We start from the raw sequence: 27,039 nt of genomic DNA on the forward strand, positions 1-27,039 counted from the left end.
TTTTTCTTTATTAGTTATTTGTTTATAAATAATGTAGTATAAATAACCTGCAAGATAAAGATCAAGAAATGCAAGGCAAGCAGAGTTGAAAGTGCAATCGTATATGAGGCGTAGCATGGTAATCTATATTTTCAAAATAAAAATATTTTTCATATTTGGAACGTTGCTACGGAATTTATTTTGATAGTATCACCCGGAAGGGTTTTCATAACAACATTGTATGGCATCCGGAGGAGGTTGTCAATTTATCTGTAGATTTTTTATCTGTTTAAATTGTTCTTATCACTGGTTGTGATGGCCACTTTAATACTTTTTAGTAGTCTCTCAGAGAATTTTTACTTTAGAGTAGTTATGCTTTTAGCTGGTTATCTGTTCCTAAGCTAACACTAGCTTGTTTGCTGACGTTATGTAGCAAACAGCTGTGGGGCAGCTGTCTGAGGGTCGCGGGAGCCCGAGACGCTTTGAAACGTCAAGGCAGGAGTCTTTGTGTTCCAGCAAACTGCAGGGAGTCGTAATTAACTTTTTTAGTCAGCCAAATTAAAAACATTTTTCTGTTTTCCCCCAAGCTGCACGTCTGGACGAGAAACTTTGTCTTATGTCCATGCAGGCTAAAACAGGCTAATACTTAAAGTTTGCTTTTCTTTAGTTTGAAATGCACATGTTTAACTGTCCAGGCGGCACCATGGCTGACGACCCACAGAGAAATTTTCGCTCTGCATACTACGAGAAAGTGGGTTTCAGAGGAGTGGAGGAGAAGAAGTCCCTGGAGATACTACTCAAAGACAATCCTCTGGGTGGGTAACGGAAAATTATCGCTCGTGCTAGCATAAGCGTAGCATAAGTGTAAAGTCTCTTGCTAGCTAAGCGTCCGCACTACCATGACAATAACAATATACCTGTAAGCCAATGCTATGCTATAATATAATCTTACGAACACTTTATTAAAGACACCTGTTCAGCTACTCATTACCGCAAATATCTCATAAGCCAATCACGTGATAGCAACTGAATGCATTTAGGCATGTAAACATAATCAAGATTACCTGCCGAAGTTCAAACTGAGTCTTGCAAAATGAAGAAAGGTGGTTTAAGTGATTTTTGAATGCGGCATGGTTGTTTGCATCATCTGATTTGTCATCATCGGAGTGGCACAGGCCACTCAGGGGTTTGCAGAGAAAATATGCACTGTGCAGCAGTTCTCTTGGTGAAAATGCCTTGTTGATGGCAGAAGTCAGAGGAGGATTGCCAGGCTGCTTGAGCTGATAGGGAGGCAACAGTAGCTTAAAGAACCACCCATTGGAACTAGTTATGCAGAAGTGCCAATATGAATGCACGGCATGTAAAACTTAGGAGCAGATTGGCTTCAGCAGCAGAAGGTGCCACTCCTGTCAATTGATAACAGAAAACGGAGACTCTAATCGTCATGGGCTGATTGGAATTGAACAGTAGAAAACATTGTCTGATCTGATAAGTCTTGATTTCTGCTGCAGCATTCAAATGGTAGACGGATGAATGGTTAAAATATGGTGCACATAACATGAAAGCATGCATCTTGCCATGTGTCAGTGGCTCAGGCTGGTGGTTGGTTGTTGATGGTGGTTGATGGTGTGTAATGGCTTGAGATATATGTTCTTCGCACACTTTGGGTCCCTTACTAACAACTGAGGAACGTTTAAATGAAGGGCACCTTCTTGGTCATGTTGCAGGTTTCCAAGGAGGAAAAACATTCCAGTGTTAACATTTTCCTCTTTTACTGCCACAGATCTCAAACTTGAATGAATAATTGAGCAGGATTGTTTTCCTGAGTCATACACTGTAAAATGGAGTACATCTTTCTCCTTCTCCCTCTCCCTTATCTTTCCAGCTTGGCTTCTCGTGTCTTTTGTATAGTCTCGCTTATTCTCTAACCCTAAGAGAGTCTCCCAGACTTGTTCTCTAAAAACCTAAAGAAGAATTATGGATTTAGTCCCTTAACGAAACTGACAACTCCTGGGCCTGGGAGAGCCCAATTGTCCTGTGGAGACGTTTGCTGCCGGGTACTCGATGGTTGGTTGCATCATGTGTCTGACGACGCTCTCGATGGAGGACATTGAACGACATCTACCAATTTGGAACCACAATAGCAGAGTTCTGGCTGATTGGAGCTGGCTCGGGCCTGGCTTATTGAAGAACAAGAAGCGGCTACAGCTGTTCAAAATCCCACAAGGCTGGTTGTAAAATTGGAAGCTGTTTGTTCCGCTAACCAAAACAACTACCCTCTTTATCTCATGCGGCACCCCCTGGCGCCAGCTGGATGCTCAAGGCAAAAGCTGATGGAAATAAAAAAATTCTCCCTTAGATAACAAGACTGTGTTGTGACTGCCTCCCCCCTCATTCAAGACCACCTGTGTCGACCTAAGATTGCTGACTTTTGCCTAACTGACTGAAGGGACACTTTCTCTTGGCTGAACACGGAACACACACACACATGCACACATATTTGGTCTGGAAAAAGCCAGACCAAAAAAATAAATAAATGTATTTTTATATATATTTTTTTCAATTTCCCTTTTTTTAAACTTCATACCTGAAGAGTTTTGCTCTCTTACAGATTTAGAAAAGCTAAGCACCTTCAGTCAGAGGTTCCCCCTTCCTTCCATGTACAGGATTCATGTGTGGAAGGTACTGCTGGGTAAGAATCACATGCGATCAGGTGTTCACCCTGTCACCCTCTTCAGTTGTGCAGATTTGACTAGATGGGTAGAAACAAAAAATACAGGAGAGAATCACTTAGCTATTGTACTGCACTAGTCTTTAAAGATTTTTTTTAAAAACTATATTTAAAATATTCATTTTCAGTAATTGTGATTTGCAGTATAGACATATGCAGCCATATGCAAGGCTAAGAGCTGCATGTAAACACATGTTTCGTTTACTTCTATTTCTCTTGTTTGGAACTTATTTATGCTAAATAGGTTAATCTGTCCAACACAACTGAACACTGCACTCCTTTTTTAAAATTAACTCAGTTTTGTTAAATGTGTATGTATACATTTCTTAACTAGAAGTCATCTGTGCCTGCAGGCATCCTACCTCCACACAGTGACTCTCATGCTCTGGTTGGGGGCTACAGGAAGGAGCAGTATCAGGATATCCTGGAAGCTCTGGAAGTGATGAGATACATCAACTCCTCCACACCCTCCACCCATGTTTACTTGCGGATGTTCCAACTGGAGAGCCAGACCCTCCCGCGATGCTCTGAGACTTCACCCCCGGTAAAAAATAAAGTATATCAGTCCATAATAAGCGAAAAGGATGTAAATTTGTGTTTTGTCACATATTTCTTTCTTGTAACAGTGAAGAAATAATTCTCACACTGTTCGAAAGCCTGTTTGTTTCCCCTTAAATGGTGCCACATTTGTAAAGAAAATGCATTTGTGGGTTGAGCAGCAGCGTTCAAGATCAAACAAAAGATCATAGCAACAAAAAGTACATCAAGCAAGAATTCACAAGACAAAATAAGCAATTGAAATTATAATGTCATGCTTATAACATCTAAAAATTGGAAAATAAAAAAATGTGATGATATCAAACTACAGAAACAAAAGTCTGGATAGTGACTAAAACAACTGCCCAAGAACAGTCACAGGTATCACAGATGGTTTATTTAACTGTTTTTTTTTTTTTTTTTTTTTTTTGGGTGTGTGGGGAGATGTTAACACGTGGCGTCTTGGTTTTGCAGTGAACAGGGCCAATCTACAGGGGTGGCATGGTGTGGTATGTGCCACCCTAAAATAATCTTTTGCCACCCTAGTTTTGCTTATGACAATGCTGTTGATTAAAATAAGCTAGCATTAACAATTTGAACTTAGCTACAGTTAACATTGAATCTAAATTCTAAAACTGAATTTATCCCCTCTGGTAACTTTTTCCTACTAGGTTTTTATGGGGAGCTTTTTGTGTGTGATTTTTAGATCGGTTGTGTTAATACAGTATGTCAATGAAAAAATAGCTGTAAATTCAGACATGTGAGATTGAAAATAATGATACTAACCAAGGCATTGTCAATAGTATTACACACATTGTGTGTCACACACATTCCCTGAGTAGATACCCCTAAAACCTATGCCTATTTTTATCTTCTTCTCCTGTCCTTAAACAAACTGAATGTAAATCTACATGCTGCCAACGGAGAGATGCCAAACTGTTTCATTGTTCTTGTAACAGTGACAATAAAGATTCTGTTCTATTCAATGAAAGTGTTGTTGTATAGCTGTTTGATCGTTAAGAAACAATGACCACATAAAAAGTACAGATTTTATTTTAAGTGTTTTTCTCTGGGTCTGTGTTGTTGATATGTTTTCTTTTGTTTTTTTCTTCTTCACCAGGATGAAGAGAATGAAGACTTCCTCTCCATCAGCCGAGCCATGGAAGAGATTGTAGATGATCCTGTTGACTGCTACTGGCTCGTCAAGTGTTTTGTCAACCAGTACCATACAAAGTTTGGAGACTCAGTACCTCACCTTGTAAGTGTTTAATGTTTAGTTTTCATCATTTCACACACTGTACACCATCCCGAGGTATGCCAAGTTTCCAGCTACTAGCTCTTTGTGAAGCACCTTTTTGGTGCAAAAATACTATAAGCCTGTCAAACTGTTTGACATTGTTAATAGATTAACTAAAAGAACGGGAATACTAGTGCAGCTTTTTTAGATACGTTTTGTGATAAAGGTACATATGCAGACACTGCGTCGCTCACAGACACACCACAAGAAGATTGTTGAAAAACGACAAAGCAAAAACTATAACAACATAAGCCTCATTAAATGGTTACATGAAGGTGTTCAGTAGTCAAATGAAGTAACCCAGGCGTTAGCTATCTAAGTGAGCCCATTCAAAGTAAAGGGACAGTCTTGGTAACATATGGCCAGGTGTGCTGTCAGCACAGCAGCATATTTTACAAAACATAGTTTAAATTGGAAAAATATGAAGAGCTTTAATGCACAATGCAGGTGATACAATAAATCTAAATCCCTAATCCTGCTTCATAGGATGGCCTCAGATGTTGACCAGAAAAAAGACAATGGTTAGAAAACATTCTTCAATTAAACGAAATCATTTTCTGGATAGTTTTGGTCACAGAAAGGATAAATTGCAGTAAGAATTGAGGACAAATGATGAGAACTAGGTGATGAAAGTGTGTTTATGTAATTTCTTTTCCTGTACGTCAGTTTTTAATGAGCAGTGTGAATAAAAGACTGCTCATCTTTGTGAAGTTTAATAATGTTGGAGATAATGCTGCACTGATAATGTTGTTATAAATAACCCTCGCAGCTGTGTGCATACAGACAGCTGTTCTGCTGAGTCTAATGAGTTTTTTTAAAGGCTGCTTACTTTCTATTTAAGGCGAACTGTCAAAGTAGAGCTGAGGCCCATGCACGTGTGCTCCGTTTCACACAGTTGAGGATTTTAAAACAGTGACAGCTGTACTTACATGCAGTGTTGGGGAGTAACAGAATACATGTAACGCCTTTACGTATTTAAAATACAAAATATGAGTAACTGTATTCCGTTACAGTTACCGTTTAAAAAGGTGATATTCAGAATACAGTTGAAATAAAGGGATTACACGGTGGTCTTTTCCTGTTTCATATGTTGGGCTATATCCTCTCTATTTTTGGTAATTCCACGCTGGTGGAAACTCAAACAAAACACCCATTAAGAGGCTCTAATGCCTGTGTCTCAATCTCGCGGCTCACGTCTACTTGCAGCCCACATAATGACGTGATGAAATATTGTTAAAAATTATTGTTCAAAAAATTATTCAATATGAAGGCAATAGACAGAGTGTTGCAGGCATAGGCCTAAAGAATGTAGCCTCATGGGCAGTGTAGCCCAGTTGTAAGTAAGCTATTAAGAGTCGACTGTAGACTCGCCTCTCTCTGTCTCTCAATAGCAAAGTTGGCCTAGACAACAAAGTAAAGCTAGTTTTCGGCTACGAGCCCGACACGAACCCGACGTATTAGCCAGAGGTCCCTTTACTACGGTTCGGAGCTGTGGACCTGTTTTATATCCGCGCGATTAGTTTTCTATACGAGATCGCTGCAAAAAGTGCAGCCTTACCTAATGTCCACCTACTGTTACTCATTTATATTAAGATTTAAACATCTAGTTGTTATTGGTATGGCGAGTAACCTTCAGTAATAGTAATAAATCACACAGCAATAGTACATTCATGTAGTTGTAAAAAGCATGATAATATATTAAGTAATCCAAAGTATTCAGAATATATTACTCTCATTGAGTAACGTAATGGAATACGTTACAAAATACATTTTGGGGCATGTATTCTGTAATCATGTAATCTGTAGTGGAATACATACACCTTCCCAACACTGCTTATATGTTTATAAATTTGTGAATCTACATATTTTGATGTATTTTTGACAGAACGCTGAGACACTGAGTGAGAGTGTATCTTGGTGTAACTTCAATTTGTACAATCTGTATAATGCATAATGGTAAAGTTCTCATGATCCAACAATCTGAATCACAAAGATCTTAAAATAAAGACTTTGTTATTTTCCTCCTGGGGTAGCCAAAGAGCCTGGAGCATTATCTGAGTCAGGAGGAACCTCGACTGCTAAACCATCTGAAGAACAGCGGAGCCCTGCATCAGCTACCCTACAACCTCTGGTTCAGATGCTGCTTTGCTGGCTGCTTGCCTGAATCCAGTCTGCAAAGGTCAGTTAACTGTTCACTCCAGAAGCTGCTCATTTCACCATCTTTGGATTGAGCCAACAAAACAAGGGTAGCTGCATTCTCATAAGCTAAAGGGCATTCTTGCATTTCTTTAGCATGGAGTCATGGCAGCATGGCAGAAAACTTTTATATAGGGTTCCACATTGTGTCTTACTCAGAAGGCTGCCAGCCATCTTTTCTTCATCAACCAAAGTCACAATTTACAAAGAATGGCATGGCTCAACAAGCCGTGTAGCAACAGCTGACTCTACCCAAAAGTCCATCTACAGGAACTGTTGAGTTTGTCGATTTCAGTGTTAATGAATAAGCAAAAATTGTCAGCATAAAGGTGCATGAAAGCTGCACTTTGTCCGGATTGTCTTAACTGTTTGTCAAAGCGCTCTGTTACTGTGTCATAGAGGTCACCTGAAGGCCAATTCATGGTTTCCACATTCTCAAGGGTTTGTGGAGTGTAGCCGAAAATTTACTTCCAGCATAAAATGGATTTTTGTGTTGAGGACAGATTATACAGATTTTGGAGGTACTTTCTTATTTATATACAATTTATTTACAGACCCAGAGAATAATGAAACACATCGAACAAATTCCATAGCTCTTGGCTCACCTTGGGAATATCCTACAGCCTTAATTAGTAAATGTGAAGTGACAGCCAGTCTTTTTAAAGCATGTGAAGTATTAAAAAAAAATTCTAGTAATTGTATTAAATTTATGTTTATCAAACTTTAACTTTAAGTGTGCTCTAGGACGTGCTGGGTAGTATGTTGGCTCTTTTATTGGTCTGATTGTGGTCTTCCCTTGTCTTTAGGGTGTGGGACAAGGTGATCAGTGGCTCGTGTAAGATCCTGGTATTTGTGGCCCTGGAGATCCTGCTCAGCTACAAAATTATTTTGATGGGCATCAACCGGCCAGAGGGCATGGTCAAATTCTTGTGCAATGTAAGTATAAGAGACAACTGTGTCTCACAGTATGGGTCCAACAATACCTGGATTCTGATAAACAATAAACACTCCAGCCTTGGTTTTTGAGTTAGTACAGTAAATCAGATGCAGATACAGCAGTTACAGTTGGCAGGATTTGTAGGCTTTTTTCTGATGATATAATTTTGGATGAAATAACATTAAGATAAAAAGAATGTACAGGCGATTAGTTGTTCCTAGTTAATATTGTGCTAGCCTAATTTGGCCTCAATTAACATGCCCAAAATCTGCAAATTCATTTTTGGATAATTAACCAACATGTTTTAAATACACAAGTGAGTTTGATTGATGTGCACTAATACAATTTAGTTTTTTTTAAATATCTTACTTCATAAATATGCAGTTCTGCAAGTGTGTGTTGCTAACTTCCAGCTCTGTGATCCATTATTTCTGTAAAACAAAACAAACAAACAAGCAAACTGTCCACTGGAGTCAATGGAGATGATCGGACTCTTACCAGTCGGGTGCTCTGATTCGACCCATTCAAGCAGACGTTGCAGGTTCTGGTTGTGACTGAATGACACTTAGAATGTATAGAATGAGTGAACACATTTTTTTTAATAAATCTTTTTCCTTGTGCTGTAGTTCAGATAGGTGAGAGACATCAACTGGTGCACTGCCAAAACACCTGCTGCAGTGTCAGAATGTAGATGTAAGACTAAACTGATAGCACTTGTTTGGGTCACTGGGTGTATTCAACTGAACGAGTCTCATGGTGAACTGGACGTCCTTGACCTAACAGGACAGATAGATGTACAGTTGGACCCCTACGTTGTAGCTTTTCAAATCCAGACACATATTCTCTCCTAGCATGTGCTTTGTATGATATTTCCCTTCAATCTCTCTTCCAGATACCGCAGGAGAACACAGATGCCATTGTCACTAAAGCCATTGATTTGTGGCATAAGTACTCCGGCACCCTGATCCATGCTATATAGCAACACGGAGCCAGACAAGGAAAATATCTGGAACCAGAAGTAATCTTCTTTCCTGAAATCCACCTGGACTCGCAATGCTTCACTAAGACACTGCGGCACTCGCCGTCCACGGGGCTTTGTCTCTGCGTAACTGAACTGAACTGAAAACTCATCATGGCTGCTTTTGATAAACCATGGGGACCCTTTTCATACTGTTGATTTTCCAGGTTTCCCCTGCGACTCTGGCAAACCATTCTGGTGAAAGAGACTTGAGTTGGTGGTGGGTTGGGGGAAAAAAACCAGACGAGGCTGTAACTTATTATTTTTTTAATAAGTTTCTTTCTTTAAGAAACTGCATACATCATAGAAGACTCACAATAAATTAATACCCACATGCAGGTCTTTCTGCTTTACAAAAGAACATTTGAAAATCCTTTTAATTTATGTACATCCTCTTAGAATTCTGAGAAGAGTTTTCTCAAAACATTTTTTAAACGCGTACAAGTGACAGTAATATTACTGACTCTTGCATACGCACACACTCAGATACACAATCATAACCCACGCAGCTTGTTCTCACCAATAACATGGTAAAAACCTCCAATTCATGGACCCAATCTTAAGTGTAAACCATTAAAAAGGGAGAGGAAAAAAAAGGCAAATCGTAAGGTGGCAGGATTGACACGTTTCGTACCAAAAAGGCTCATGTCAGACAATAAAAGGTGAAATGCAAACACAGTCCTTCTTGTAATTCAGCAGAGAGCTCAGTAACATTTTACTGTGTCTACAGATAATATTCTGTATCAAATAAACAAGGTTATTTGGCAACTTTGAAATCCCTGTAAACACGCCTGTAGGCACAGTGACACAGTGGGTTACTGAACTCTTGATACTCGTCACTCCAGAATTCTCCATTCAAGGTGACGGCTTTCACAACAGGTCAAGTTGCTTTGGTTTAAAATGGGAATCTGAAGTTTGAAAAGTGTTTGAACACTCGAACGCAGCCCACAACTAGATTGATGTAAAAGAGAGAATCTGACATTATTGCTCAGCGGATTGATGTGAAAGTGTTTGGAGACAGGAATTTCCTTTTGTTGTAGAGAGCACTCTTGGACTTTGATTAGAATTTTAGGGCAATTTGGCTTAAGCTTCAGCTGCCTGCAATAGTACACACTTGTGGAATGTTTTCATGCCTCTGGCAAAGAGAAATGATTACTGAGATGTCATACGTGGAGTAAAATCAAGCTAACACAAGCATACTCAAAGGAAAAATTCTGCCCGATGAAAATATGGTACAGGCATGAAAACAGTGAGAGTGAAATAAAGACCCTGTGTTTCATCTTTTACCGTCCCCATCCTGTAAAATTGGCACAGATTCTGTGTTGGACCTCCAGGAGCCTTGTTTAAAAAAAAAAAGAAAAAAGAAGTGCTGCAAAGTAAAGATATCACCACCTCTTCATCATAAAAAAAATACAATTAAAAGCTTTTGAATATCAAGAAGTCACCAAAATCTCCACAGAGGGGAGACAGTCATTGATCCGTCCATCTCAGTGTTTTTCTCCCGTTTCCTGTAATGGCTCAAACTTGTGTGATGAAGCCAGTTCGAAGTTGATGTTGGAAATCTGTAGCAGTCGGAACACTTGAGACTTTAAGGGATTTTAAAAACATGGCTGAGGTCTCTGAGCCGACTTACGGCCTGTGAAACCTGTAGGAAGAAACCAGGAAGAGAAAATGAGCATGTTTGAAGAAATGTTCTTTATTCTGACACAATGAAATTATCTAAAAGGAGACAAAGCAGTCAGAACATCCTCATCTGACCTCCAGCATCAACGAGGCCTTTTCTTCCAGAGCACTGCTGCTCACTGGATATTTTCGCTTTCTCAGACCATTCTGTGTAAACTACAGAGATGATTGTGCAGGAAAATCCCTGAAAATCTGAACTACTCGTAGCAGCCTGTCTGGCACCAACCATTTAAAGTTATTTAAACTACTTCATTCATGAGCCTGGAAGTTCAATCTTCAACGTCCTTTGTCCAACGTATCCACTATCCCTCCTATAAAGATGTCAAAACCATCTCAGCTGCAGAGTAATTTGTCGATATCCTGCTAGGTAATCCTGCTAGGTAGACTAAAATTCAAAGCTAGGTTCTACCCCTAGGTGCAGATAACTAAAAAAGAATTTATATAAATGGCCGAAGGAAGACTCAAGGGATTTGGCTGATCGTACCCCGGGTTCAGATTGTAAGCGACAAGACTCATTCAGGATGTTTGATGGCTATGACAGCTGCAGCGAGGAGTCCACCAGCAGCGCTGGGTCAGATGACAGTGAGGATGAGGTGGCACCTTCCATCCCTGCCAGTCCGCCCATCAAGAACGTTGGACAAGTCTACACCTACCCTGATGGAAAGGCTGGAATGGCTTTTTACTCCAAAACCAAGAGTTTGTACAGTTTCCCCTGTTCTAGGGAGTTATTCTTCAAATTTGTAAGAAGCTAGCATCTTGGCAAGACTCCAGGCCAAACCAGCAACAAAAAAGGCCAACATGGTGAAGGCCCCTGTCAACTTTTTCAAGCATGGCCCCATGGGAAGCCTTGCCTCCAATTTTGTCTCCAAGAAACTCAGCTTGAGCTTTCCCTCTGATATGCTCGCTTCTAATCCTGTCCAGTCTGGCCACTCCCAAAGAAAACCTCAACATATTTAACTCTGACACCTCCAACTCAGCCTCCTGTCTTTTTTGTCAGCGCCACCATCTCCAAACCACACATCATAGCAGATCTCACAGTGTGTAAGAGCACAGCTCCCCCTCTTTTCTGCCATTGCTCTCGAAAACTGAGAGTAGGGGAGACAAAAGAAGAAGCCAAAAAACCCAAATGACGAATTAGAATTTTTCACTGAGCAAATATTTGACAGGATACCCTGAAAGGAAAACATTCACTTCCAGTCAGCCTATATTTTTAATGGCAACACCAGATTTTAGCACCTCTGACTTCAGCATGATTCTACCAGTATGTTAACACCTCTGCTGGTTTACTTGCAAAGTAGGAGATATTGCATTTGCGTCAAAAAAAACAAAAACAAAACAACAACTAGGAAAGTAATTTGAAGATTTCACACTTGGCTGCTCATAATTATGGGCTTAACAATCTGGAGGCAGCGCAGCATGGTACAGCTACAGCTGACAACGTGAGGCTTTAGCTGATAAAGGCTGAGGCAGCTATAAAAGTGTAATCACACTTCTTAAAACTACTGCTGTCCATAGCAGAACTCCACCATGACCTTTACTTTGGCACCTTCCCCAACACACCTCATTTAACAAAAAAGCAAAACAAAGAGTGCTTTGCAGTTTCGTAAGGCAGCTCATTAGCTGTTCTGTGCAACTTTTCCATACCTGGTCAAATGACGGCTCGACTCATGCACCTCCATCTCTGTGCTTTTAAACTCATTTAGTTCCTTTCTAATGGCAGCCTGAACAAAGAAACACACACTTAGATAAAGCACACTAGTACAGATTACTTGAATCCAGTCTTTGTGAGAAATGAACCTTATCTGTAGCTGTTAGCCGAGTCCACGGCTTGTCTGCTCTCCTGTCGTAGTCCTGAGCCTCGGCGACCTCCACGTAGTCACTGAAGCGGATGAGGATCTTCGCCTCTCTCAGCTCCTCGACTGTGGGTCTCTGGCTGAGCTGAAAGGTGGATGAACAGATGGGTACTGTCCAATCAGCATTAAGTAACTTGTGCTCCTCAGTACAGTTAACTTTGTCTTTTGTACAGTTTTGTACAATTTTATAAAAAACTTCCCCTTTTTTTAATACCAGACCTTACATCCTTACATTCTTACGAACCAGGAGGGTAAGTGGCAGCCAGGTGCTGCTAATCAGGTGCACCCGATTAATTATCAGTAAGTGTAAGGATGTCTACAAACGCAGAAGTTTTTGTAGTTTGCTGGTCTGGACTTTCAGGTGTGTACAGACAAGGACAAAATGATTAGCCCCAACTTACAGATTTCAATTTTTTGATGTGCTTTACCTTTATAATTCTTAAAACACATAAAATCATTAAAACTGCGGGTTGCTGTCCAATTTACACACAGTATAAAAACTTCAGCCAGAGTTTGAGCTGTAACTTGGGAAAGCATCATGCATCAAACGAAATCAGTTTACATGAGAAAAAAATGTCTATGGTTACTAAGGAGCAGATAGACATACAATGTTATCACAGTGTCAAGAACTGGAGTGAGAAATTTATTGAAATTCAAAGCCACAGAGCACATAGCAAGCCTGGCAGAGGTAGGAAGTGAACGACTTTAAAGACTCTGGAAAGAAAACTAGTGAGAGATCTGCCTGATCCTCAGAACAACTGCCAACAAGTGACCAACTTAGCCAAGTGAGGAACTGTTGATACTTCAGTGCGTCTGGAACTGGGAGTCTAGTCAAGGAATCATGAGGAAAGAAGGATATATGAAGATTTTCAAAGAAAACCTCAAACAGCAGCAAAACTGGATCTGCACCAGTGCTTTGTTTTCCAACACAACAACCCAAAATACATGTCACTCCTGTGAAGATCTACCTCCAGAAGACTGAAATGAAAATTACTGACTGGCCTGCACAAAGCCCTGACTTGAATCTCATTGAAAATCTGTGTGGTGAACTGAAGACCAACAAATCTGGAGGAGCTTGAGAGATTCACCAAAGAAGAATGACCTGGGATTGCTCAGAAGATGTGTGAGACTTGTTGAAAACTACAACTCAGTTCAATTTTATTTATATTCACCAAATCACAACAAATGTTGCCTCAAGGTGCTTTACATTGTCGAGGAAAGACCCTACAATAATACAAAGAAAACAGAAAACCTCAACAATCATGCAGCCCCCTGTAAGCAAGTGCCTTGGCTACAGTGGGAAGGAAAAACTCCCTTTTAAGAGGAAGAAATCTCCAGCAGAAACAGGCTAAGGGAAGGAGTGGCCATCTGCCACAGCAGGTTGTGGTCAGGAGAGGAAGACATGACAAAGATGATTAAATGATTAAACACAGAGTGGTGTACAACCACGTAGTGAGTGAATGACTGTAGGCTGTTTTTAAAAGGATACACAGCTGATTGTTAGCATCAGCTAATAACTTTCAAATTCACCCCCAGCTCAGACGGTGAAATACTTAGATACATTGTAAAAAAACCCAGGAGCTACATCTCAGACTCTACAGGCCTCAATTAGCATGATAATGCTAAAATGTATGTCAGAAGAAAAAGCCTGAACGAGTATGGCTTGTTTGGAAGGATTGCTGGGAGAAAACCTCTCCTCTCTTTAAAAGAACTTGTGGAACAATGGAAGTAGAGATGTTTGGAGAAAAGCAAACACATCATATCAGCACACACCAACAGACCAGAACTTCAGTCCATGGCGGTCACACTAAAACAAACACACAGATTTATGTGCTCGATAATCAGAATGACTGTTGCTGTATGGTGGATCATCAGATATACTCTAATTTGACGTTTACTGTGTCAGGTGTTCTTTATTATTCAGTAACATGTGACTGCGATGGAGATGATCTAAGACACACACAAAAACTACTTCTCAAAGGGGTGCAGTCTGAAGAGCGGTAGGTTAGTCTCCAAGGCAACCATGTTCATATTTCTAGTTGGGGTTATGAACCATCTCAGCACTGATTGATCAAAGACACGCTGTCCACATCTTCTTTGCCTTTACCTTTCTCGACAGATGCCTCTTGATCTCCCTCTTCTCCTCCTGCTCCTCCAGATCATTTCGAGCTGCAGGAAACCGCACAGAAAGCACACACACTCACACACAAATCAGTTTTATCTGTAGTTTTTTTTTCTCTTTTTCCTTCATGTTATGCAAAGTGACTTACGTTTCAGAATGTTCCTCTGTTCTAGCTCCTCTGCTGTCGGCCTTTGACTCAACCGTCTGAATAAAGGGAAGGAAAGCATCTATTTTAGGAAAGCTATTTTTATATGATTTTAATGTTTATTCGTGCAAGCTTTCAGATCATGCTTATTGCTCTCGACATATGCAAAAAGAGATTTTACTCTTGTGGACAGAAAAGCTGGCTGTGCACGGGAAGTCTTTTTTTTTTCTTATGAAGCAGTATTTTGTGAATTTATTGAGTAGGTACTGACTCAGAGGCACTGGAATAGCAGGATGACAGATAGTGACTGAGAACAGGAGGATAAGAAGCAGAAAAGTTGCCAAAAACCCTCCAAAAAAAAAAAAGAAAAAAAAAAAAAAAAAAAGAGGTGGACAGTGCAGAGGCTCAAAACATCAGCCAGAGGAAGATAAAGATAAAGATGATTCCTCCAGAGCCAGCTAACAAAACAATACCAACTAATGTTAAGATGTGGAGTTCATTAAGTAATACAAGCAGTTGCACACTACAAGTTGTCCTAATATTATAAAAACCTATTAAGTGGGACCAAAGAGCACAATGAATATGTAGGGTAATGCCCCCGGCCATATATTACAGCGAGTGGTTATAGAAGATGGATATTTACTGCAGTAATGATGTAGCTAAGTACTGTGTGTGTGCTTTAGATTTTAGATAAATTTTAGTACATTTCATACATTTCTGTATATAAAATGTGGACTTGCCACTATGATATCAAACAATATTAGAGTAGAATTTTGCAACAGCATGGATTGCGATAGAAATATAACCAAGATGAACTATTTTTTGCGACTGAAATTAGCTACACGGGCTGTAAACATGGTTAGTTTTGCTAGCGAGGCAACCTCTGGTCGTGAAGGAAAAATGCTTGTTCCCAACTGGTTTGTGAAGGTTGATGTCAGTCACTGAGAAAATGACTTCTAACACAGACATACAGACCAATCAGTGAGCTCCTGGCCACCACCTGTCGTTAGAGGAAAATGTGTAGTCTCCAGCCGGCTGGTAAAAGCCTCTTTATGATTACTTTGGTCACCAGCATATTGCTGCAGTCATAGTTTGAATGGAAGTGACGGACTTGTCTATAAAGACTGACAAGCTGCTCTTTGAGCCGCAGTGGAGCTGAGAAAACACACACTGGAAATGAAAACTGGTAAAATAGGATTGTTTTCAGCGACAAGCTAAAGCGTTCTAAAAAATTTACAGGGCTCCTCTTGGCAAAGCAAAGTGTTTGGCACAACCTGATTCTGCTAGCTAAAGCTGTTGTACAGGACAGGGTAAAAAACAAGAAGAACTACAGGCAACCCTGGATATTTCCTAGCTACCAAAGTAATCACTCAGTTTTCTCACAGGTTTTTGCAACCGGAAGAAACAGGAAGCACTACTAACGACTCAGGGAATACTCGCATTTCCCAAAAAACGGTGGTTGTGTCACGTGTGATGTGATATGATGGACAACTCTTGAGCAGTGGGCATTTTTATTAGAAACCTCATTAAAAGTTTGGCACTTTAAAATAGGACTAGATGTGACCTCAAGTGGCCATTCATGGAACTGTAGCCTTTAGCATTTCTGCACTGGCTTAAGTTGCCACTTGGTACAGTAAGAATGATTCAAATGTTGTGTGATGATTTTGACAACATTTTGTGTCTGTACACATCTAATGTAGCCTGCACTCACCTTTACAGTCACGACACTATTCTCTTTTTTCCGTTTTATTTCGTTTTACACCCCCTGCTTTAATCTTTCCATCTCTGCTTTGCGTCATCCCTTCTTCTATCATCTGCTCCTTGCAGCAGCCAGGTCGCCTCTATCACAGCTCGCATGGGTTGAAACACTTTGCAGGTGACTCGATGTGCATGTGATGAGCGATGTGGGCGTGTGTACCGCTCCTCCGAGTGGCTCGGTGCCACATCAGCATGTGTGCTCTTAAGTCGGAAGCTCACCTCGTCAGTTTGGTGGCCGTCTGTTGCCGGGATTCGAGCCGCTCCTGGTCTGAATGCAGTGGCAGGATGTTCTTCTCCTCCAGCTCTCTTTTGGATGGACGGTTGCTCAGCTTGATGGCCAGAGAGTCTTTTCGTAAGACCTTCATGGCCAGTGTGCCTTTATTGAACATATTGGCAGAGGAAATCGTATCAAAGTTAAGCAGATTGAGGCTGTCGCAGCCTCCCAGTAAGAGGCACACAGTATAGATCTTCTTCTGCAGTAAATATTTTTGTAATTCTCATTAATGTACACGTCTCTGTCCTCTTTATTGTTTTTCAGGGTTTCAATGTAACCTTGAAGACCATGGTGGGTGTAAGCCAAATTTTAATAAAGACAAAAAGATGCTTACTTGTAAACAGTGTATCATCCTCATCCTCTTCTTCGTCTTCCTCCTCCTCCTCATCTTCCTCCTCGTCTTCCTCTTCCTCCTCTTCCTCATCCTTGTACATGCCCGGCAGGTCCTCGTAGTCTGCCTCGTTAGGGAGGTTCTCTTTGTCATCGTCGCACTCGATCATCACCGTGGGAACGGCGTGCATCATGGAGCTGCAGTTTCAGAATGAAATGGTAAACGTGTCACACAAACATATTCACACATACACGTTCACTGCTGTGTGAAGTGAGGGTTATGGTTATGTCTGAAGGCCTCTACCATTATGGCATAGACAGCCTCAATGACTACAGACCTGTAGCCCTCTGTAGTCCTGAAGTACTTAGAGCAGATAGTGTCTCAGCACATCAGAGACTGCTACCCCCTGCTTTGACCCCCACCAGTTTGCTTACAGAGCAAATCCACATAGGATGTCATCACCATCACCCTTCACAGAGCGCTGAGCCATCTGGAGAACAGGAAGAGCTACGCAAAGATGCACTACAGCTCAGCATTCAACACCATAATGACAGACATCTTCATCCCCAAACTGGACCACCTTCAGATCCCCTATTGGAACCTGCACGATGGTTGGGCTCATCTCTGATATAGATGAGACGGCGTACAGGGTGGAGGTAGAAAACCTGTCCACTGGTGCTCAGAAAAGAACCTGAAGCTGAACATCCTTAAAACAAAAGAACTCCTAATGGGCTTCAGGAAGCACAGACCGGTCCACTCCCCTCTTATTATAAAAGGAGAATGGGTGGAATCTGAGAAAGAATAACCTGAGGCTGATGCTGGTCTTCCTCCACTCCTGAGTGGAGGGCGCGCTCTGGATTTTTGGAACGCAGGAGCCACTACTGAGAACAGAAAGGCTGCGCAGAGGTTAATTAACACTGCCCAAAAACATTATTGGCTGCCCTGTCGCTCCCCCATCGTCCGATCCTTCCCTCCTGCCCCTGGAAGATTGGGTGATGGTCTCTTGGGATGGGATTAGGGCTGAACGATATATCGCATTTGCGATAATATCGCGACATGATCAAGTGCAATTTTCTAACCGCAAAGGCTGCGATTATATTATACAATTCATGGGCTGCATCCTCCTGAGGCCGCATTTGTAGACCGATTACAGACAGATCACCGCGGAGTTTCGCTGCTCGGGTTAAACGTAATATATAAGTCACTTAGACAACCTAAAAATGTTATTGTTGGGCTTTTTTCAGTGTTTTGTTTGTTCGTGAGTAAATCGGTTTGGCTGAGATTAAAGTTATTAGATTAGATAAAATAAAACTTTATTAATCCCCCGGGTGGGTTCCTCCTTGGTTTTCACACAGCTGACTAAACGTCAAACAGAAAACTTATTAAACAGAAGTATGAGACAGTCGAGAATTTACACCAGTGTCTGGTTATATTTTAGATAGCAAGAAGCAGACGGCCGAGTTTATTAAACTCCACCGAGACAGCGGTGACGCTAATCAGAAGGCTAGACCGTCCAATTTCACGCCTTTAAACTTTAAAGGCGTGTTTGTGTGTGTGTTTATACAATTGCTATTATGTTTGCACTTTATGTGTAATGTTACTGACTGCAGAGATCAGTAAGATGTGTGTATTTTTTATTTATTAGTTTTATTTATTTAATATTATTTTTTAATTTAATGACTGTCTAGTAGTTCACAGATGTCGAAAAACTGAGTGTGGTAAAGCCACTGATTTTGTTTATGTATATTTCTGCAATCTGCACATTGTACTGACTTTCATTTTAATGTTTACACCAGGGTTCCTTGTCAGCACTTTATGCTCAGATGTTTGTAAGCTAAAAATAAACTATTGTGTATGTTCAAATATACTGTTGTGATTGAAGAAGTTAAATAAAAATGTCAGTCATCAATTCATGCATCACCTCATGTCATCATAACAGAGGTCTGTCTTCCAGGAAAGAACAGTTTAAAATTAATGTAATATAGTATTGGCCATACTATATGATGTATTGCTTGTCTTTGTTTAATAATACAGAAGACAAAGACCTTAAAAAATAATCGCATATCGCATCGCAATCGCAATATTGGGGCAAAAAATCGCAATTAGATTATTTTCCATAATCGTTCAGCCCTAGATGGGATCACAGGTGACCCCGTGGACCCTGCTCACCACCTGTTTGACCAGTTGCCCTCTGGTCAGTGCCTCAGGTCAATCAGGTCACACACCTGTTTGACCTGAGGCACCTGTTAAAAAACATTCTCCCCCGACACCCCACCCCTGCCCACCCACCTCACCGATCTGAGCCATGGTCTGAGTAACCCTCATCACTCAGTCCACTCACACACCGACTCTAATTCAGACTGTGAATAGACAGACTAAATAGTGATACTTAAACAGACAGTGCAAAGACAAGTCTTTTCTTTGCACTACCTCCAAGCACTTTGCTCTCCAATGTGTGCCTCTCTATTGTTTTGTATGTATTCCTCTAGACCAGGGGTAGGCAACCTTTTTGATGACGAGTGCCATCTAAAGTTTCCTCAGAAGTCAATGTGCCATATAATTGCATTAGCAATAAATTGAATAACGATCTATATTAACAGTTGCTGCGCTGAGCGGAGAGCTCAAATTTCAACATCGCTTGAAAAAACTGACAGCTAGCAACGTCCCTCTCACCAGTAGGCTAAGTGATTTTTAGCCAATTACAAGTTGAATCTGGTAGTCGGGGTTGTTAGCTAAGATGCCGTCATTAAGAAGTGGTACAACTAATGTGTCTATGCGAGCTAATTTGCGATGTGCACCGCTGGCCCGGCCATTTATTTTTTAATGCACCCTCTCAGATTAATTCACTGCGTGTCGTGCCCAGGGCTGGACTGGGACAAAAAAATCGGCCCGGGCATTTTGACTACAGACCGGCCCACCAGGTATTATAAGAAAAGCCATAAAGCCTTTGAATGAAAACAAACGCTGTTGTGACAGTGATGTTCACTGTCTTGTTGGTATGTGTATGATTTCTATACGTTGTACATCAGATAAAAACTTTGGTTGTAAGATTCAGATAATTATTTTTTAAAAGCGAGACATTTTAAATGAGAATAAGAAAGAAAAGTATGTCTTTGTGCCCCCCTCTCCCTGTTAATGTCCTACCTGGCCCCCCTGGCAAAACTTTGCTAGACCCGCCCCTGCACAGTTACCAGCTGTCAGCTATGTAGAAAAAGGATCCTGGTGTTATTTGTCTCTCAGAAACAGTTCATAGCTTCCCTTCAACTCATTCATGTCACCTAAAAGGTAAACCTGTTTCTCCATCACCTGTTCAGCTCTGATGATTCAGTAAGGACATCTCCTGGTTTCCCTCTCATCACATAACCAAACCATATCATGACCAGCAGCTTTACAGCTGTGGCTCCAGCAAAAATCAGCTGATACTAGAAATTAATATTAAATACATTCTAACAACAGCTGATCAAGCTTAAACGCGCTGCTGTTTAGCGCGACATCCGCTGGTTTCCTCTTTCTGGCGCAAAGTGGGCGATAAACAAAGGAGAGACGGGACTTGCGTCAGCTGATCATTGATCAGTTTCAGGATTGAATGAGAGAAGAAGAGTCAGCTGATAGCGTAAAGGCGCAGGATAACTCCAGCTTTGTGTCTTTTTCATCCTAGCTGAAGTACGGGACAAACTGTGTTCCTTTTCAGCTCAATACGAAACGCGTAATATTTTCTCTGAATACGGGACGATTCCGTTTTTTACAGGACGGTTGGAAACTCTACTAACTAACCTTATGAATTAAATAAAGTAAAATCATAGCACCGACCCAGCTGTGTAGAAACTCCGTCATGTAAAGAGCTACACCTACTTTGAAGAAAAACAATTTTTCACTGTGGACTACAGGCAACTATGGAAAGACCAGAACTCAATCTAATCTTTTCTGAATGTGAATCCTTAAAATGCCCATTCAGGTGGGAGCAGATCATACACACTATTCTGGAGTCAGACACTCCATCCAAATCCAGAAAGACCCTTGAAAGCCAAACAGATGTTTCAATTTGTTTTTGTAAAACGGATAGCTCTGCCTTACTAAAAAAAACAAAAAACACACCACCTATGGTTGTGTATGTGCTGCGCAGCCATATTCTTCCTAGACAACTGTCAAAAAAATAGGAATATTTCCCTATAAATTACACATTTGTGAATCTTAAAATGGCGTTGTGCTTTCCGTGGATGACTTTTGTGAGTTGGTGTGAAGGATTCCAACTCAGATCGTGATTCTATAGCAAAAGATCATCATAGTCACTGTAGGAGCTCTTAAAACATTCACCTTACACGTCTCAGAGTATCACAACCTAGCCTGGATAAATGGGAGGTCATCTGGCTTCTGGGTCAGTTGGATCTGCTTGGATCCCTGTGATGTAAATTTCTTCATCAGACAGTGAGCGAGGGTCCGTGTGGACATCAGCTTGCCTGTCTGTTTTTACATTACAACACACTACCTGTGTGCCTGGGCAGCGGACTTTAAAGAAGTATATAAGGAATGACAGCTGTCCATGTTCAGAACAGAGTAGCATCCGAGCTTTCAACTTGGTGCCAAGTCAACATACAGAGCCATCTGCTTTGGGAATAAGGGGGCCGACACTCTTCCCTACTTTTTGTGGCACGGGGGTTGGTGCTTAGCAAAGTTGCCCAGGGCTGGATTTAGTACAGAGGGGACTGGTTGATTAATCAATTGGTCTTTCTCAGTTTTGTAAAACTACTATATAATCAAACAATATTTTTTTTAATCATTTTTGTAAATTTTTGTTTAGTCCAAAATATGATTGTCCCAGCTTCTTTATGTTACAGGCTCGTTCTAAACGATCAATTTAATGAGCCTTTTGACTTTTCGCTGATATTTTCTTGACTTTCTGGCCTCTGCGGTGTGATCCTCACCTCTCAAACCTCTGCATGGTGAGGGCCAGGGTTTTGTTCAGCTCCTCTATGATTCGGCTGGGCGGGTGGAGAGGAACAGGCAGGGTCCCGTACTGCAGTGAGTGTGCACCCATTGGAGCATGGCTGGGAGGGGCGGGGCACTTCTGGAAGGCGATAGAAGAGGGCTCCATGCTCCCTGCAGGTACGGAGATCATGAGCTTCTTCGGAGGTAGAGGAGGAGACAACTTAGCCGACATGCATGGCAACTTCACGGGGGCGCCGTCTGCACGAGGAGGTGGACGTGGGAGGATTAGGCACACGCGCACTAATGCGGTTGTGAGCACGCATGGAGACACACTCACCTGTAATGTGATTGGGTAGCCTGTTGAAAGGCTTGGGTGGCAGAGCGGGAGGTTGTTTGTGTAGCGTTGGAGGTCTGCAGAGGGTTGATTCAGCACCATCAGCCTGATATACGATAGACTTCTTTGTGGGCGGAGCCTGACTGGATTTCTGGGTGTGGTCCTGTTGAGCATCACTAGGCATTTGAAACTCCAGGGAGCCTGGGGGAAACAACAAAGGAGTCAGAGACCACTGTGAATCAAATACCTAAAGAGGTTTCAGTGGTTCTGAGGCTGTGCTGCCTACCTACAGCTGCTCCTGCTGCTCCCTCCATCAGCTCACTACCTTCAGACTCCGACAGGCTGGAGCCAAGCACCGAGGAACGACCATTCTCTATCTTCACCTCCTCCCGGATGGTCAGAGATGCACCATCTGCACAGAAAGATGCACATTGGTGTTCAAAAGTAGGTAAAAAATGAAAAAACAGAGCAAAGGATCTCCTTATGTAGCATTTTTTTCAAATTTTGCTTAGAGAAAATATGAATCACGTAACAGTGTAGTTTTCAAAGATAGATAGGGAGAAACACCCAGGTAGAGCAGCTGGATGTGAGGGAATGGTGGTAAGGATCAGACAGGCACACATATTCCTAAGCTCAGTCTTGTCATGATAAAGCTGACTGGTGTGCTGTAAGTAAACTTGTCACTGGATTTACTGACACTTAAAAAATGAGTTACAACTGTGCACAAGCTTGCGTGAGTCTTTGGTGCGCTGCAGCACTTAAACAGCACCACCCCACTGATGACAGAACAATGTGAGAGACTCAAACCAATCAAAGTGCAAGAGAAAAGGCATGAATCACAACTGAGAAGCTGCAACCGGAAAAATCTTACTTTACATTTGAATTTGAATCTAAAATCAAAATCAGGCCGCAAACAAAGAGAACAACTAATACTACAACACTGGCCACTTTCTTTCTCACCTTCGCTGTGTGGAGCCTCACCTTTCTCATAGACCTCCTTTAGGAGTCCCTTCTTGATGAGCTCCTCTCTGCTCTGGCGAGTGGACATCTTCCTCTCCAACACTGAGGGAGCACAGAGGAGGAGACGTCATAAACGACTTGAACAGGAAGAAAGCTGCTGCGCTGGATGCTAACAGAGTTATCAGGATCGAGGAACGAGTCAGCTGCAGCAGCTGTTTCTTTGGACTTGCTGCTGCTTCCAGCACTGCTGCTGTGTGCCAAGGAAATATCATGTGACTGACCCTCTGAGCTGTGCGCACAAACATAACACTACCAGTTCACTGATCCTCTGACAGAGATGCCTACTCGCCTCCTCACTCCTAAACATTTCCCGTAAATAACACTTTTTCATTTTCTAGCATATCCAGCATGAGCTGTGAAAACGTATCTTTTCCAATGCCATTTTGATTGGTAGGGTTTGAGACAATATCAGTAAAGTGTTAGGGTGGGGGAGTTAATAAAAGCAATATTACAATACTACAAGTCTTTTTTTTTTTTTTTTAAACCCTGACATACACTATATCTAATGAAGTCATTTAATGGCGTTTGTAATGCGTTTTTCTGTGTTGCTTTCTAACAGCTCAGTTTGGTAAACTGATATCTACACATCACCCACACACATAGTAATGCAGGATTATTGTCTAACTGATGCATTTTGTCTTATATAGCCTTTATGGAGCAAAAGTCTTGAACTACCCCGTGGAAAAGAGAAGCAACAATTTATTAAAACGCGCACAAACACACATGAAAATACAGTATTTAAGGCAAAAACTGAGTTTGTAAAATTGTAACGACCTTGAATGTCAGTATTTGGTAAAACCACCTTTATTCTTCAACAAGAGCTGAACTCTCTTAGGGCAGCTTTCTAGTGACTTCTCTTCTAGGAGTAACCCGTGAAGCTCTTTTCTGAGTGGTTTCTGTCATATTTCAGGCTGTATATCACAAAATCACTGGGTTTTCATTAGAAGTTAGCGAGCGTGGTCTCTGCCTATTCAGCTAACCATGAAAACCCCCCCAAAACAATTCTAATGGTCGTCAAACCACATCTTTATTTATGTATACACTGAGGTGTCAACACTCATTGTTAAGGGTACAGAGGCGCTGGTCTAATGTTGTCTTTATGGGAAAAAGCCTCGAGAAGTCTTCAAAAATAGTTCTTCAGGCTTTTTAAAGGACATTCAAAGCTCTTCTTTGGATGTTGCCCCCCCTTCTGTTCCGTTTCTGTTCCCACGTTGTTTGAGTCCAGGCTGTGGGGAGGCCAATCCATGACTGACAGTTCCATACAGGTATGCTTTTACTGGATTGGCAGTGTGTTTGGGTTCGCTGTCATGCTGAAAATGAAGCTGTTGTAAAACAAATGCTCTCCATTCCAATGTTTCTTTGAGAATCACCTTGTTGATGCAATAATACTATTTTATGTCTGTCAAACTTTGTGTGATCTTTGATATGTTTCATAGATTCAGCTAAAGAAAGTGGAGAAAAAGTGCCCAGGGATACAATGTAAAACTGGTTCCGTATATGTTGCCCCAGTGTCAATGTATTGTAGTCATAACTGTCTGTGTTTCCTACAGTAAACCCTATTCAACCCCACAGCTATATTTTTACTTGAAGCACGAAAATCTGGATAATCCAATGCACCTTGACTGCATGACAGCAGGGTGCAGCAAAAGCACACGGTACACGCAACGTGTAGCACCTGTGCGCACGTACACATGCTATAAAACGTATACTGTTCATTATCTGGGTGCAGAGAAGGCAGGAAGGTTTTCAGCAGGGTAAAAAAAAAGTGTAACTGCTATGACAGCTGGGGGAACAGCTTGGCTGCAGGAAGCCTCTCTTCACCCCTCTGCTGCGTGTTTGCGTCGCTCAGTGAGAGCAGGATGTAAAATGATTCAGCCAGCTGAGAAACAACAACAACAGCGGCTATTTCGGCATCCAAATCCAACACTTTCCTTCGCTTCACAGCTTAGTACTCGCTGAATATTGTAGCCCCGAGCCAGACATATGAAACTACTTTCAAATTTGCTCACTGCTTTGAATGAAGTGTTAATTCACTGTTAAAGAGACAACACGTCGGCTGGCGAACTCCATTTGAAGCTCACTTGTTGCTACGGCCAACATTAATGATCAATTCTTCCACAGCTGCTGTGTTGGCATCTCTGAACAGCAGTGGAATTAACAGCTTTCAGCAACAGCATTTAAAAAAAGTCAAGTATAAGTTCATTGTGTAAGAACACGAATACACTGATGTCTGGAATAGCAGTTTGGCTGATCCCAATGTTTATTGCATTTATGCATTTCATCACACCACCTGAGAAAAAGCACAAATTCAGTCATTCTGATTTATGAGGCTAGATCCCAAATATACAAGGGCACCAAAACTGAAAGAATACAAATCAGTTACTATGTTTCCGCTGTGCTGACTATTCTTTATCTGTAGAAAAGTCTTTATGATGAAGACGGAGCCTGTAACAGCTCACGAATTTGACTAAACAAGTGGGAGGTGACGTTTACCTTCTTGCTTCCAGCTGTTAGCAGAAGTCTTTCTTCTGAGTTTATTACATACCTGCAGAATCAGAAAGCAGCAGGATCCTCTATTGAGTGGATACACATGTGAGAGAGCAGCCTCATTAATGACTGACAGCGATGCCACTAATGAGGATCTAACAGCAAATGGAGTTTTGCACTTTTCTTGACATGGATGGGCTGTCACACAGGTCAGCCCATCCACGTCACAGGTCAAAGCTATAAGTTTGAACATCCTAGGTGACTTCCTTCGTGAGTTATCACATTCACAAGATTTTCAATAAACTTGACCTCTGACTTGAGGTCAAGGTCACTGAACTTCAAACTCCAGAGTTTTAGTGGATGCACCTATGGCATCAATTTGAAAATTAATTATTCTTCACTTGGATTTTAGAGCTAAATAAAGATGCTGCATTCATGGTCTAATGGAAATGTCCAGGATTCCAATCCAGCTACAAACCTTTGCATTCGCATTATGTATACTTCCAAAATTGAATTCAGTGGACAAATGAAGGTTGATATTACTTGTTCCTGCTTAATATCTACATACAGCCATTCTTTGCTTATATGACGTATCAGACTATAATGACTGGACTCATGAAATCTCCCTGTGCATAGCCAGACACAACCATGCACAGTAGACTTTTGATGCTGACATTTTAAAGGACAGCGTCTCTCAAGGCTGTTGCTAGGTGTCAGAGATGGGAGTGAGGCAGAGAGGACAGAAAGGCGCAGAGCTGGCTGCCGACCTGCAGATGTGCTGTTTACAGAGTTTTGGTTCTCACCTGCAGACGTCTGCTTAAACTTCTCACTCTTCTTCTTCCTCCACTTCCAGGGTTTGAACAGACGACCCAGGGTGGCGAATTTGCTCCGCCGCCGGATGGGGGGCGTGTGCGTACCCGGTACCAGCGAATCAGAGCGCATCGCTGCCAACCTCTCCACTTCCTCAGCTGAAAAGACAACATTAACAAGCAGATAAACAAAATGCATAAAAACATTGTTTTTGTGGTTTTGACTCACTTAATTTTGCGCTTTTTATTCCAACGCTTAGCACAACAACGTATTTGTTCGGATATTTGGCGTTATGACGACTGACAGTTGGCATCTGGGTGACTGATATAGTCTGAGTTCTTTTTTAGGAAGAGTGTAGCACAAATTTGAAAACCTGATGCCTTTTCTCAGATAAACATCGCCATAAAAGGAAGACCTTCGGGTAATGACCCAAAAATTGTTTTTTCAAGAAATCATTCTGGATAATGATCTGATTAATGACCATTTTATTAAAGCCTCAGCCAGGTGGGCACAAAGTAAATGAGCTATTATTCTATAGCTTATTAACTGATAATGGGACCCTTTTAACCCACAGTTAAGTAGAACAGATGATCGCTGCTCT

At 41.4% G+C, this 27,039-nt stretch overlaps 2 protein-coding genes across 5 annotated transcripts in view; one reads left to right on the plus strand and one right to left on the minus strand.

Annotated features, from left to right (window-relative positions):
• The first annotated feature begins 169 nt into the window (after positions 1-169).
• tbc1d7 (TBC1 domain family, member 7) lies at positions 170-9,369 on the plus strand. 2 transcript variants are annotated; one of them, XM_085252168.1, is made up of 8 exons: positions 170-236; positions 675-794; positions 2,591-2,671; positions 3,064-3,254; positions 4,368-4,505; positions 6,578-6,723; positions 7,547-7,676; positions 8,570-9,369. In XM_085252168.1, exons 1-8 carry the CDS (start codon positions 221-223, stop codon positions 8,654-8,656), a joined length of 909 nt encoding a protein of 302 aa, XP_085108294.1. In that variant the 5' UTR covers positions 170-220; the 3' UTR covers positions 8,657-9,369. The 2 variants fall into 2 exon arrangements, with proteins under 2 accessions (XP_085108294.1, XP_085108293.1); XM_085252167.1 differs by lacking the exon at positions 170-236 and having other exon boundaries at positions 243-794.
• The window catches only part of phactr1 (phosphatase and actin regulator 1), a 47,028-nt gene continuing 28,936 nt past the window's right edge, over positions 8,948-27,039 (minus strand). For 2 of the 3 annotated variants that reach the window (XM_085252165.1, XM_085252163.1), the window contains exons 2-13: positions 26,432-26,596; positions 23,103-23,183; positions 22,408-22,533; positions 22,125-22,322; positions 21,784-22,045; positions 16,865-17,058; positions 16,476-16,632; positions 14,502-14,557; positions 14,339-14,400; positions 12,176-12,316; positions 12,023-12,099; positions 8,948-10,340 (exon numbers count right to left, since the gene is read on the minus strand). In XM_085252165.1, coding sequence (XP_085108291.1) covers positions 10,325-10,340; positions 12,023-12,099; positions 12,176-12,316; positions 14,339-14,400; positions 14,502-14,557; positions 16,476-16,632; positions 16,865-17,058; positions 21,784-22,045; positions 22,125-22,322; positions 22,408-22,533; positions 23,103-23,183; positions 26,432-26,596 — 1,535 coding nt within the window. In that variant the 3' untranslated portion in view covers positions 8,948-10,324. The remainder of the gene's footprint in view (positions 10,341-12,022; positions 12,100-12,175; positions 12,317-14,338; positions 14,401-14,501; positions 14,558-16,475; positions 16,633-16,864; positions 17,059-21,783; positions 22,046-22,124; positions 22,323-22,407; positions 22,534-23,102; positions 23,184-26,431; positions 26,597-27,039) is intronic. The other variant, XM_085252164.1, reaches the window with a different exon arrangement.

Source organism: Mchenga conophoros, linkage group LG17 (assembly GCF_057382185.1).
Source record: "Mchenga conophoros isolate Kocher_MC1m ecotype Shallow Benthic linkage group LG17, M_conophoros_male_GT1.1, whole genome shotgun sequence".
NCBI classification, from domain to species: Eukaryota; Metazoa; Chordata; class Actinopteri; order Cichliformes; family Cichlidae; genus Mchenga; species Mchenga conophoros.

What these genes read in the sequence shown, in the direction of transcription:
- tbc1d7 (XM_085252167.1), top strand. Translation starts at nt 653, where the DNA reads ATGCACATGTTTAACTGTCCAGGCGGCACCATGGCTGACGACCCACAG. An exon ending in GCTCTGAGACTTCACCCCCG is followed by an intron (nt 3,255 to 4,367) that starts GTAAAAAATAAA and finishes CTTCTTCACCAG; the next exon opens with GATGAAGAGAATGAAGACTT. An exon ending in CCTGAATCCAGTCTGCAAAG is followed by an intron (nt 6,724 to 7,546) that starts GTCAGTTAACTG and finishes CCTTGTCTTTAG; the next exon opens with GGTGTGGGACAAGGTGATCA.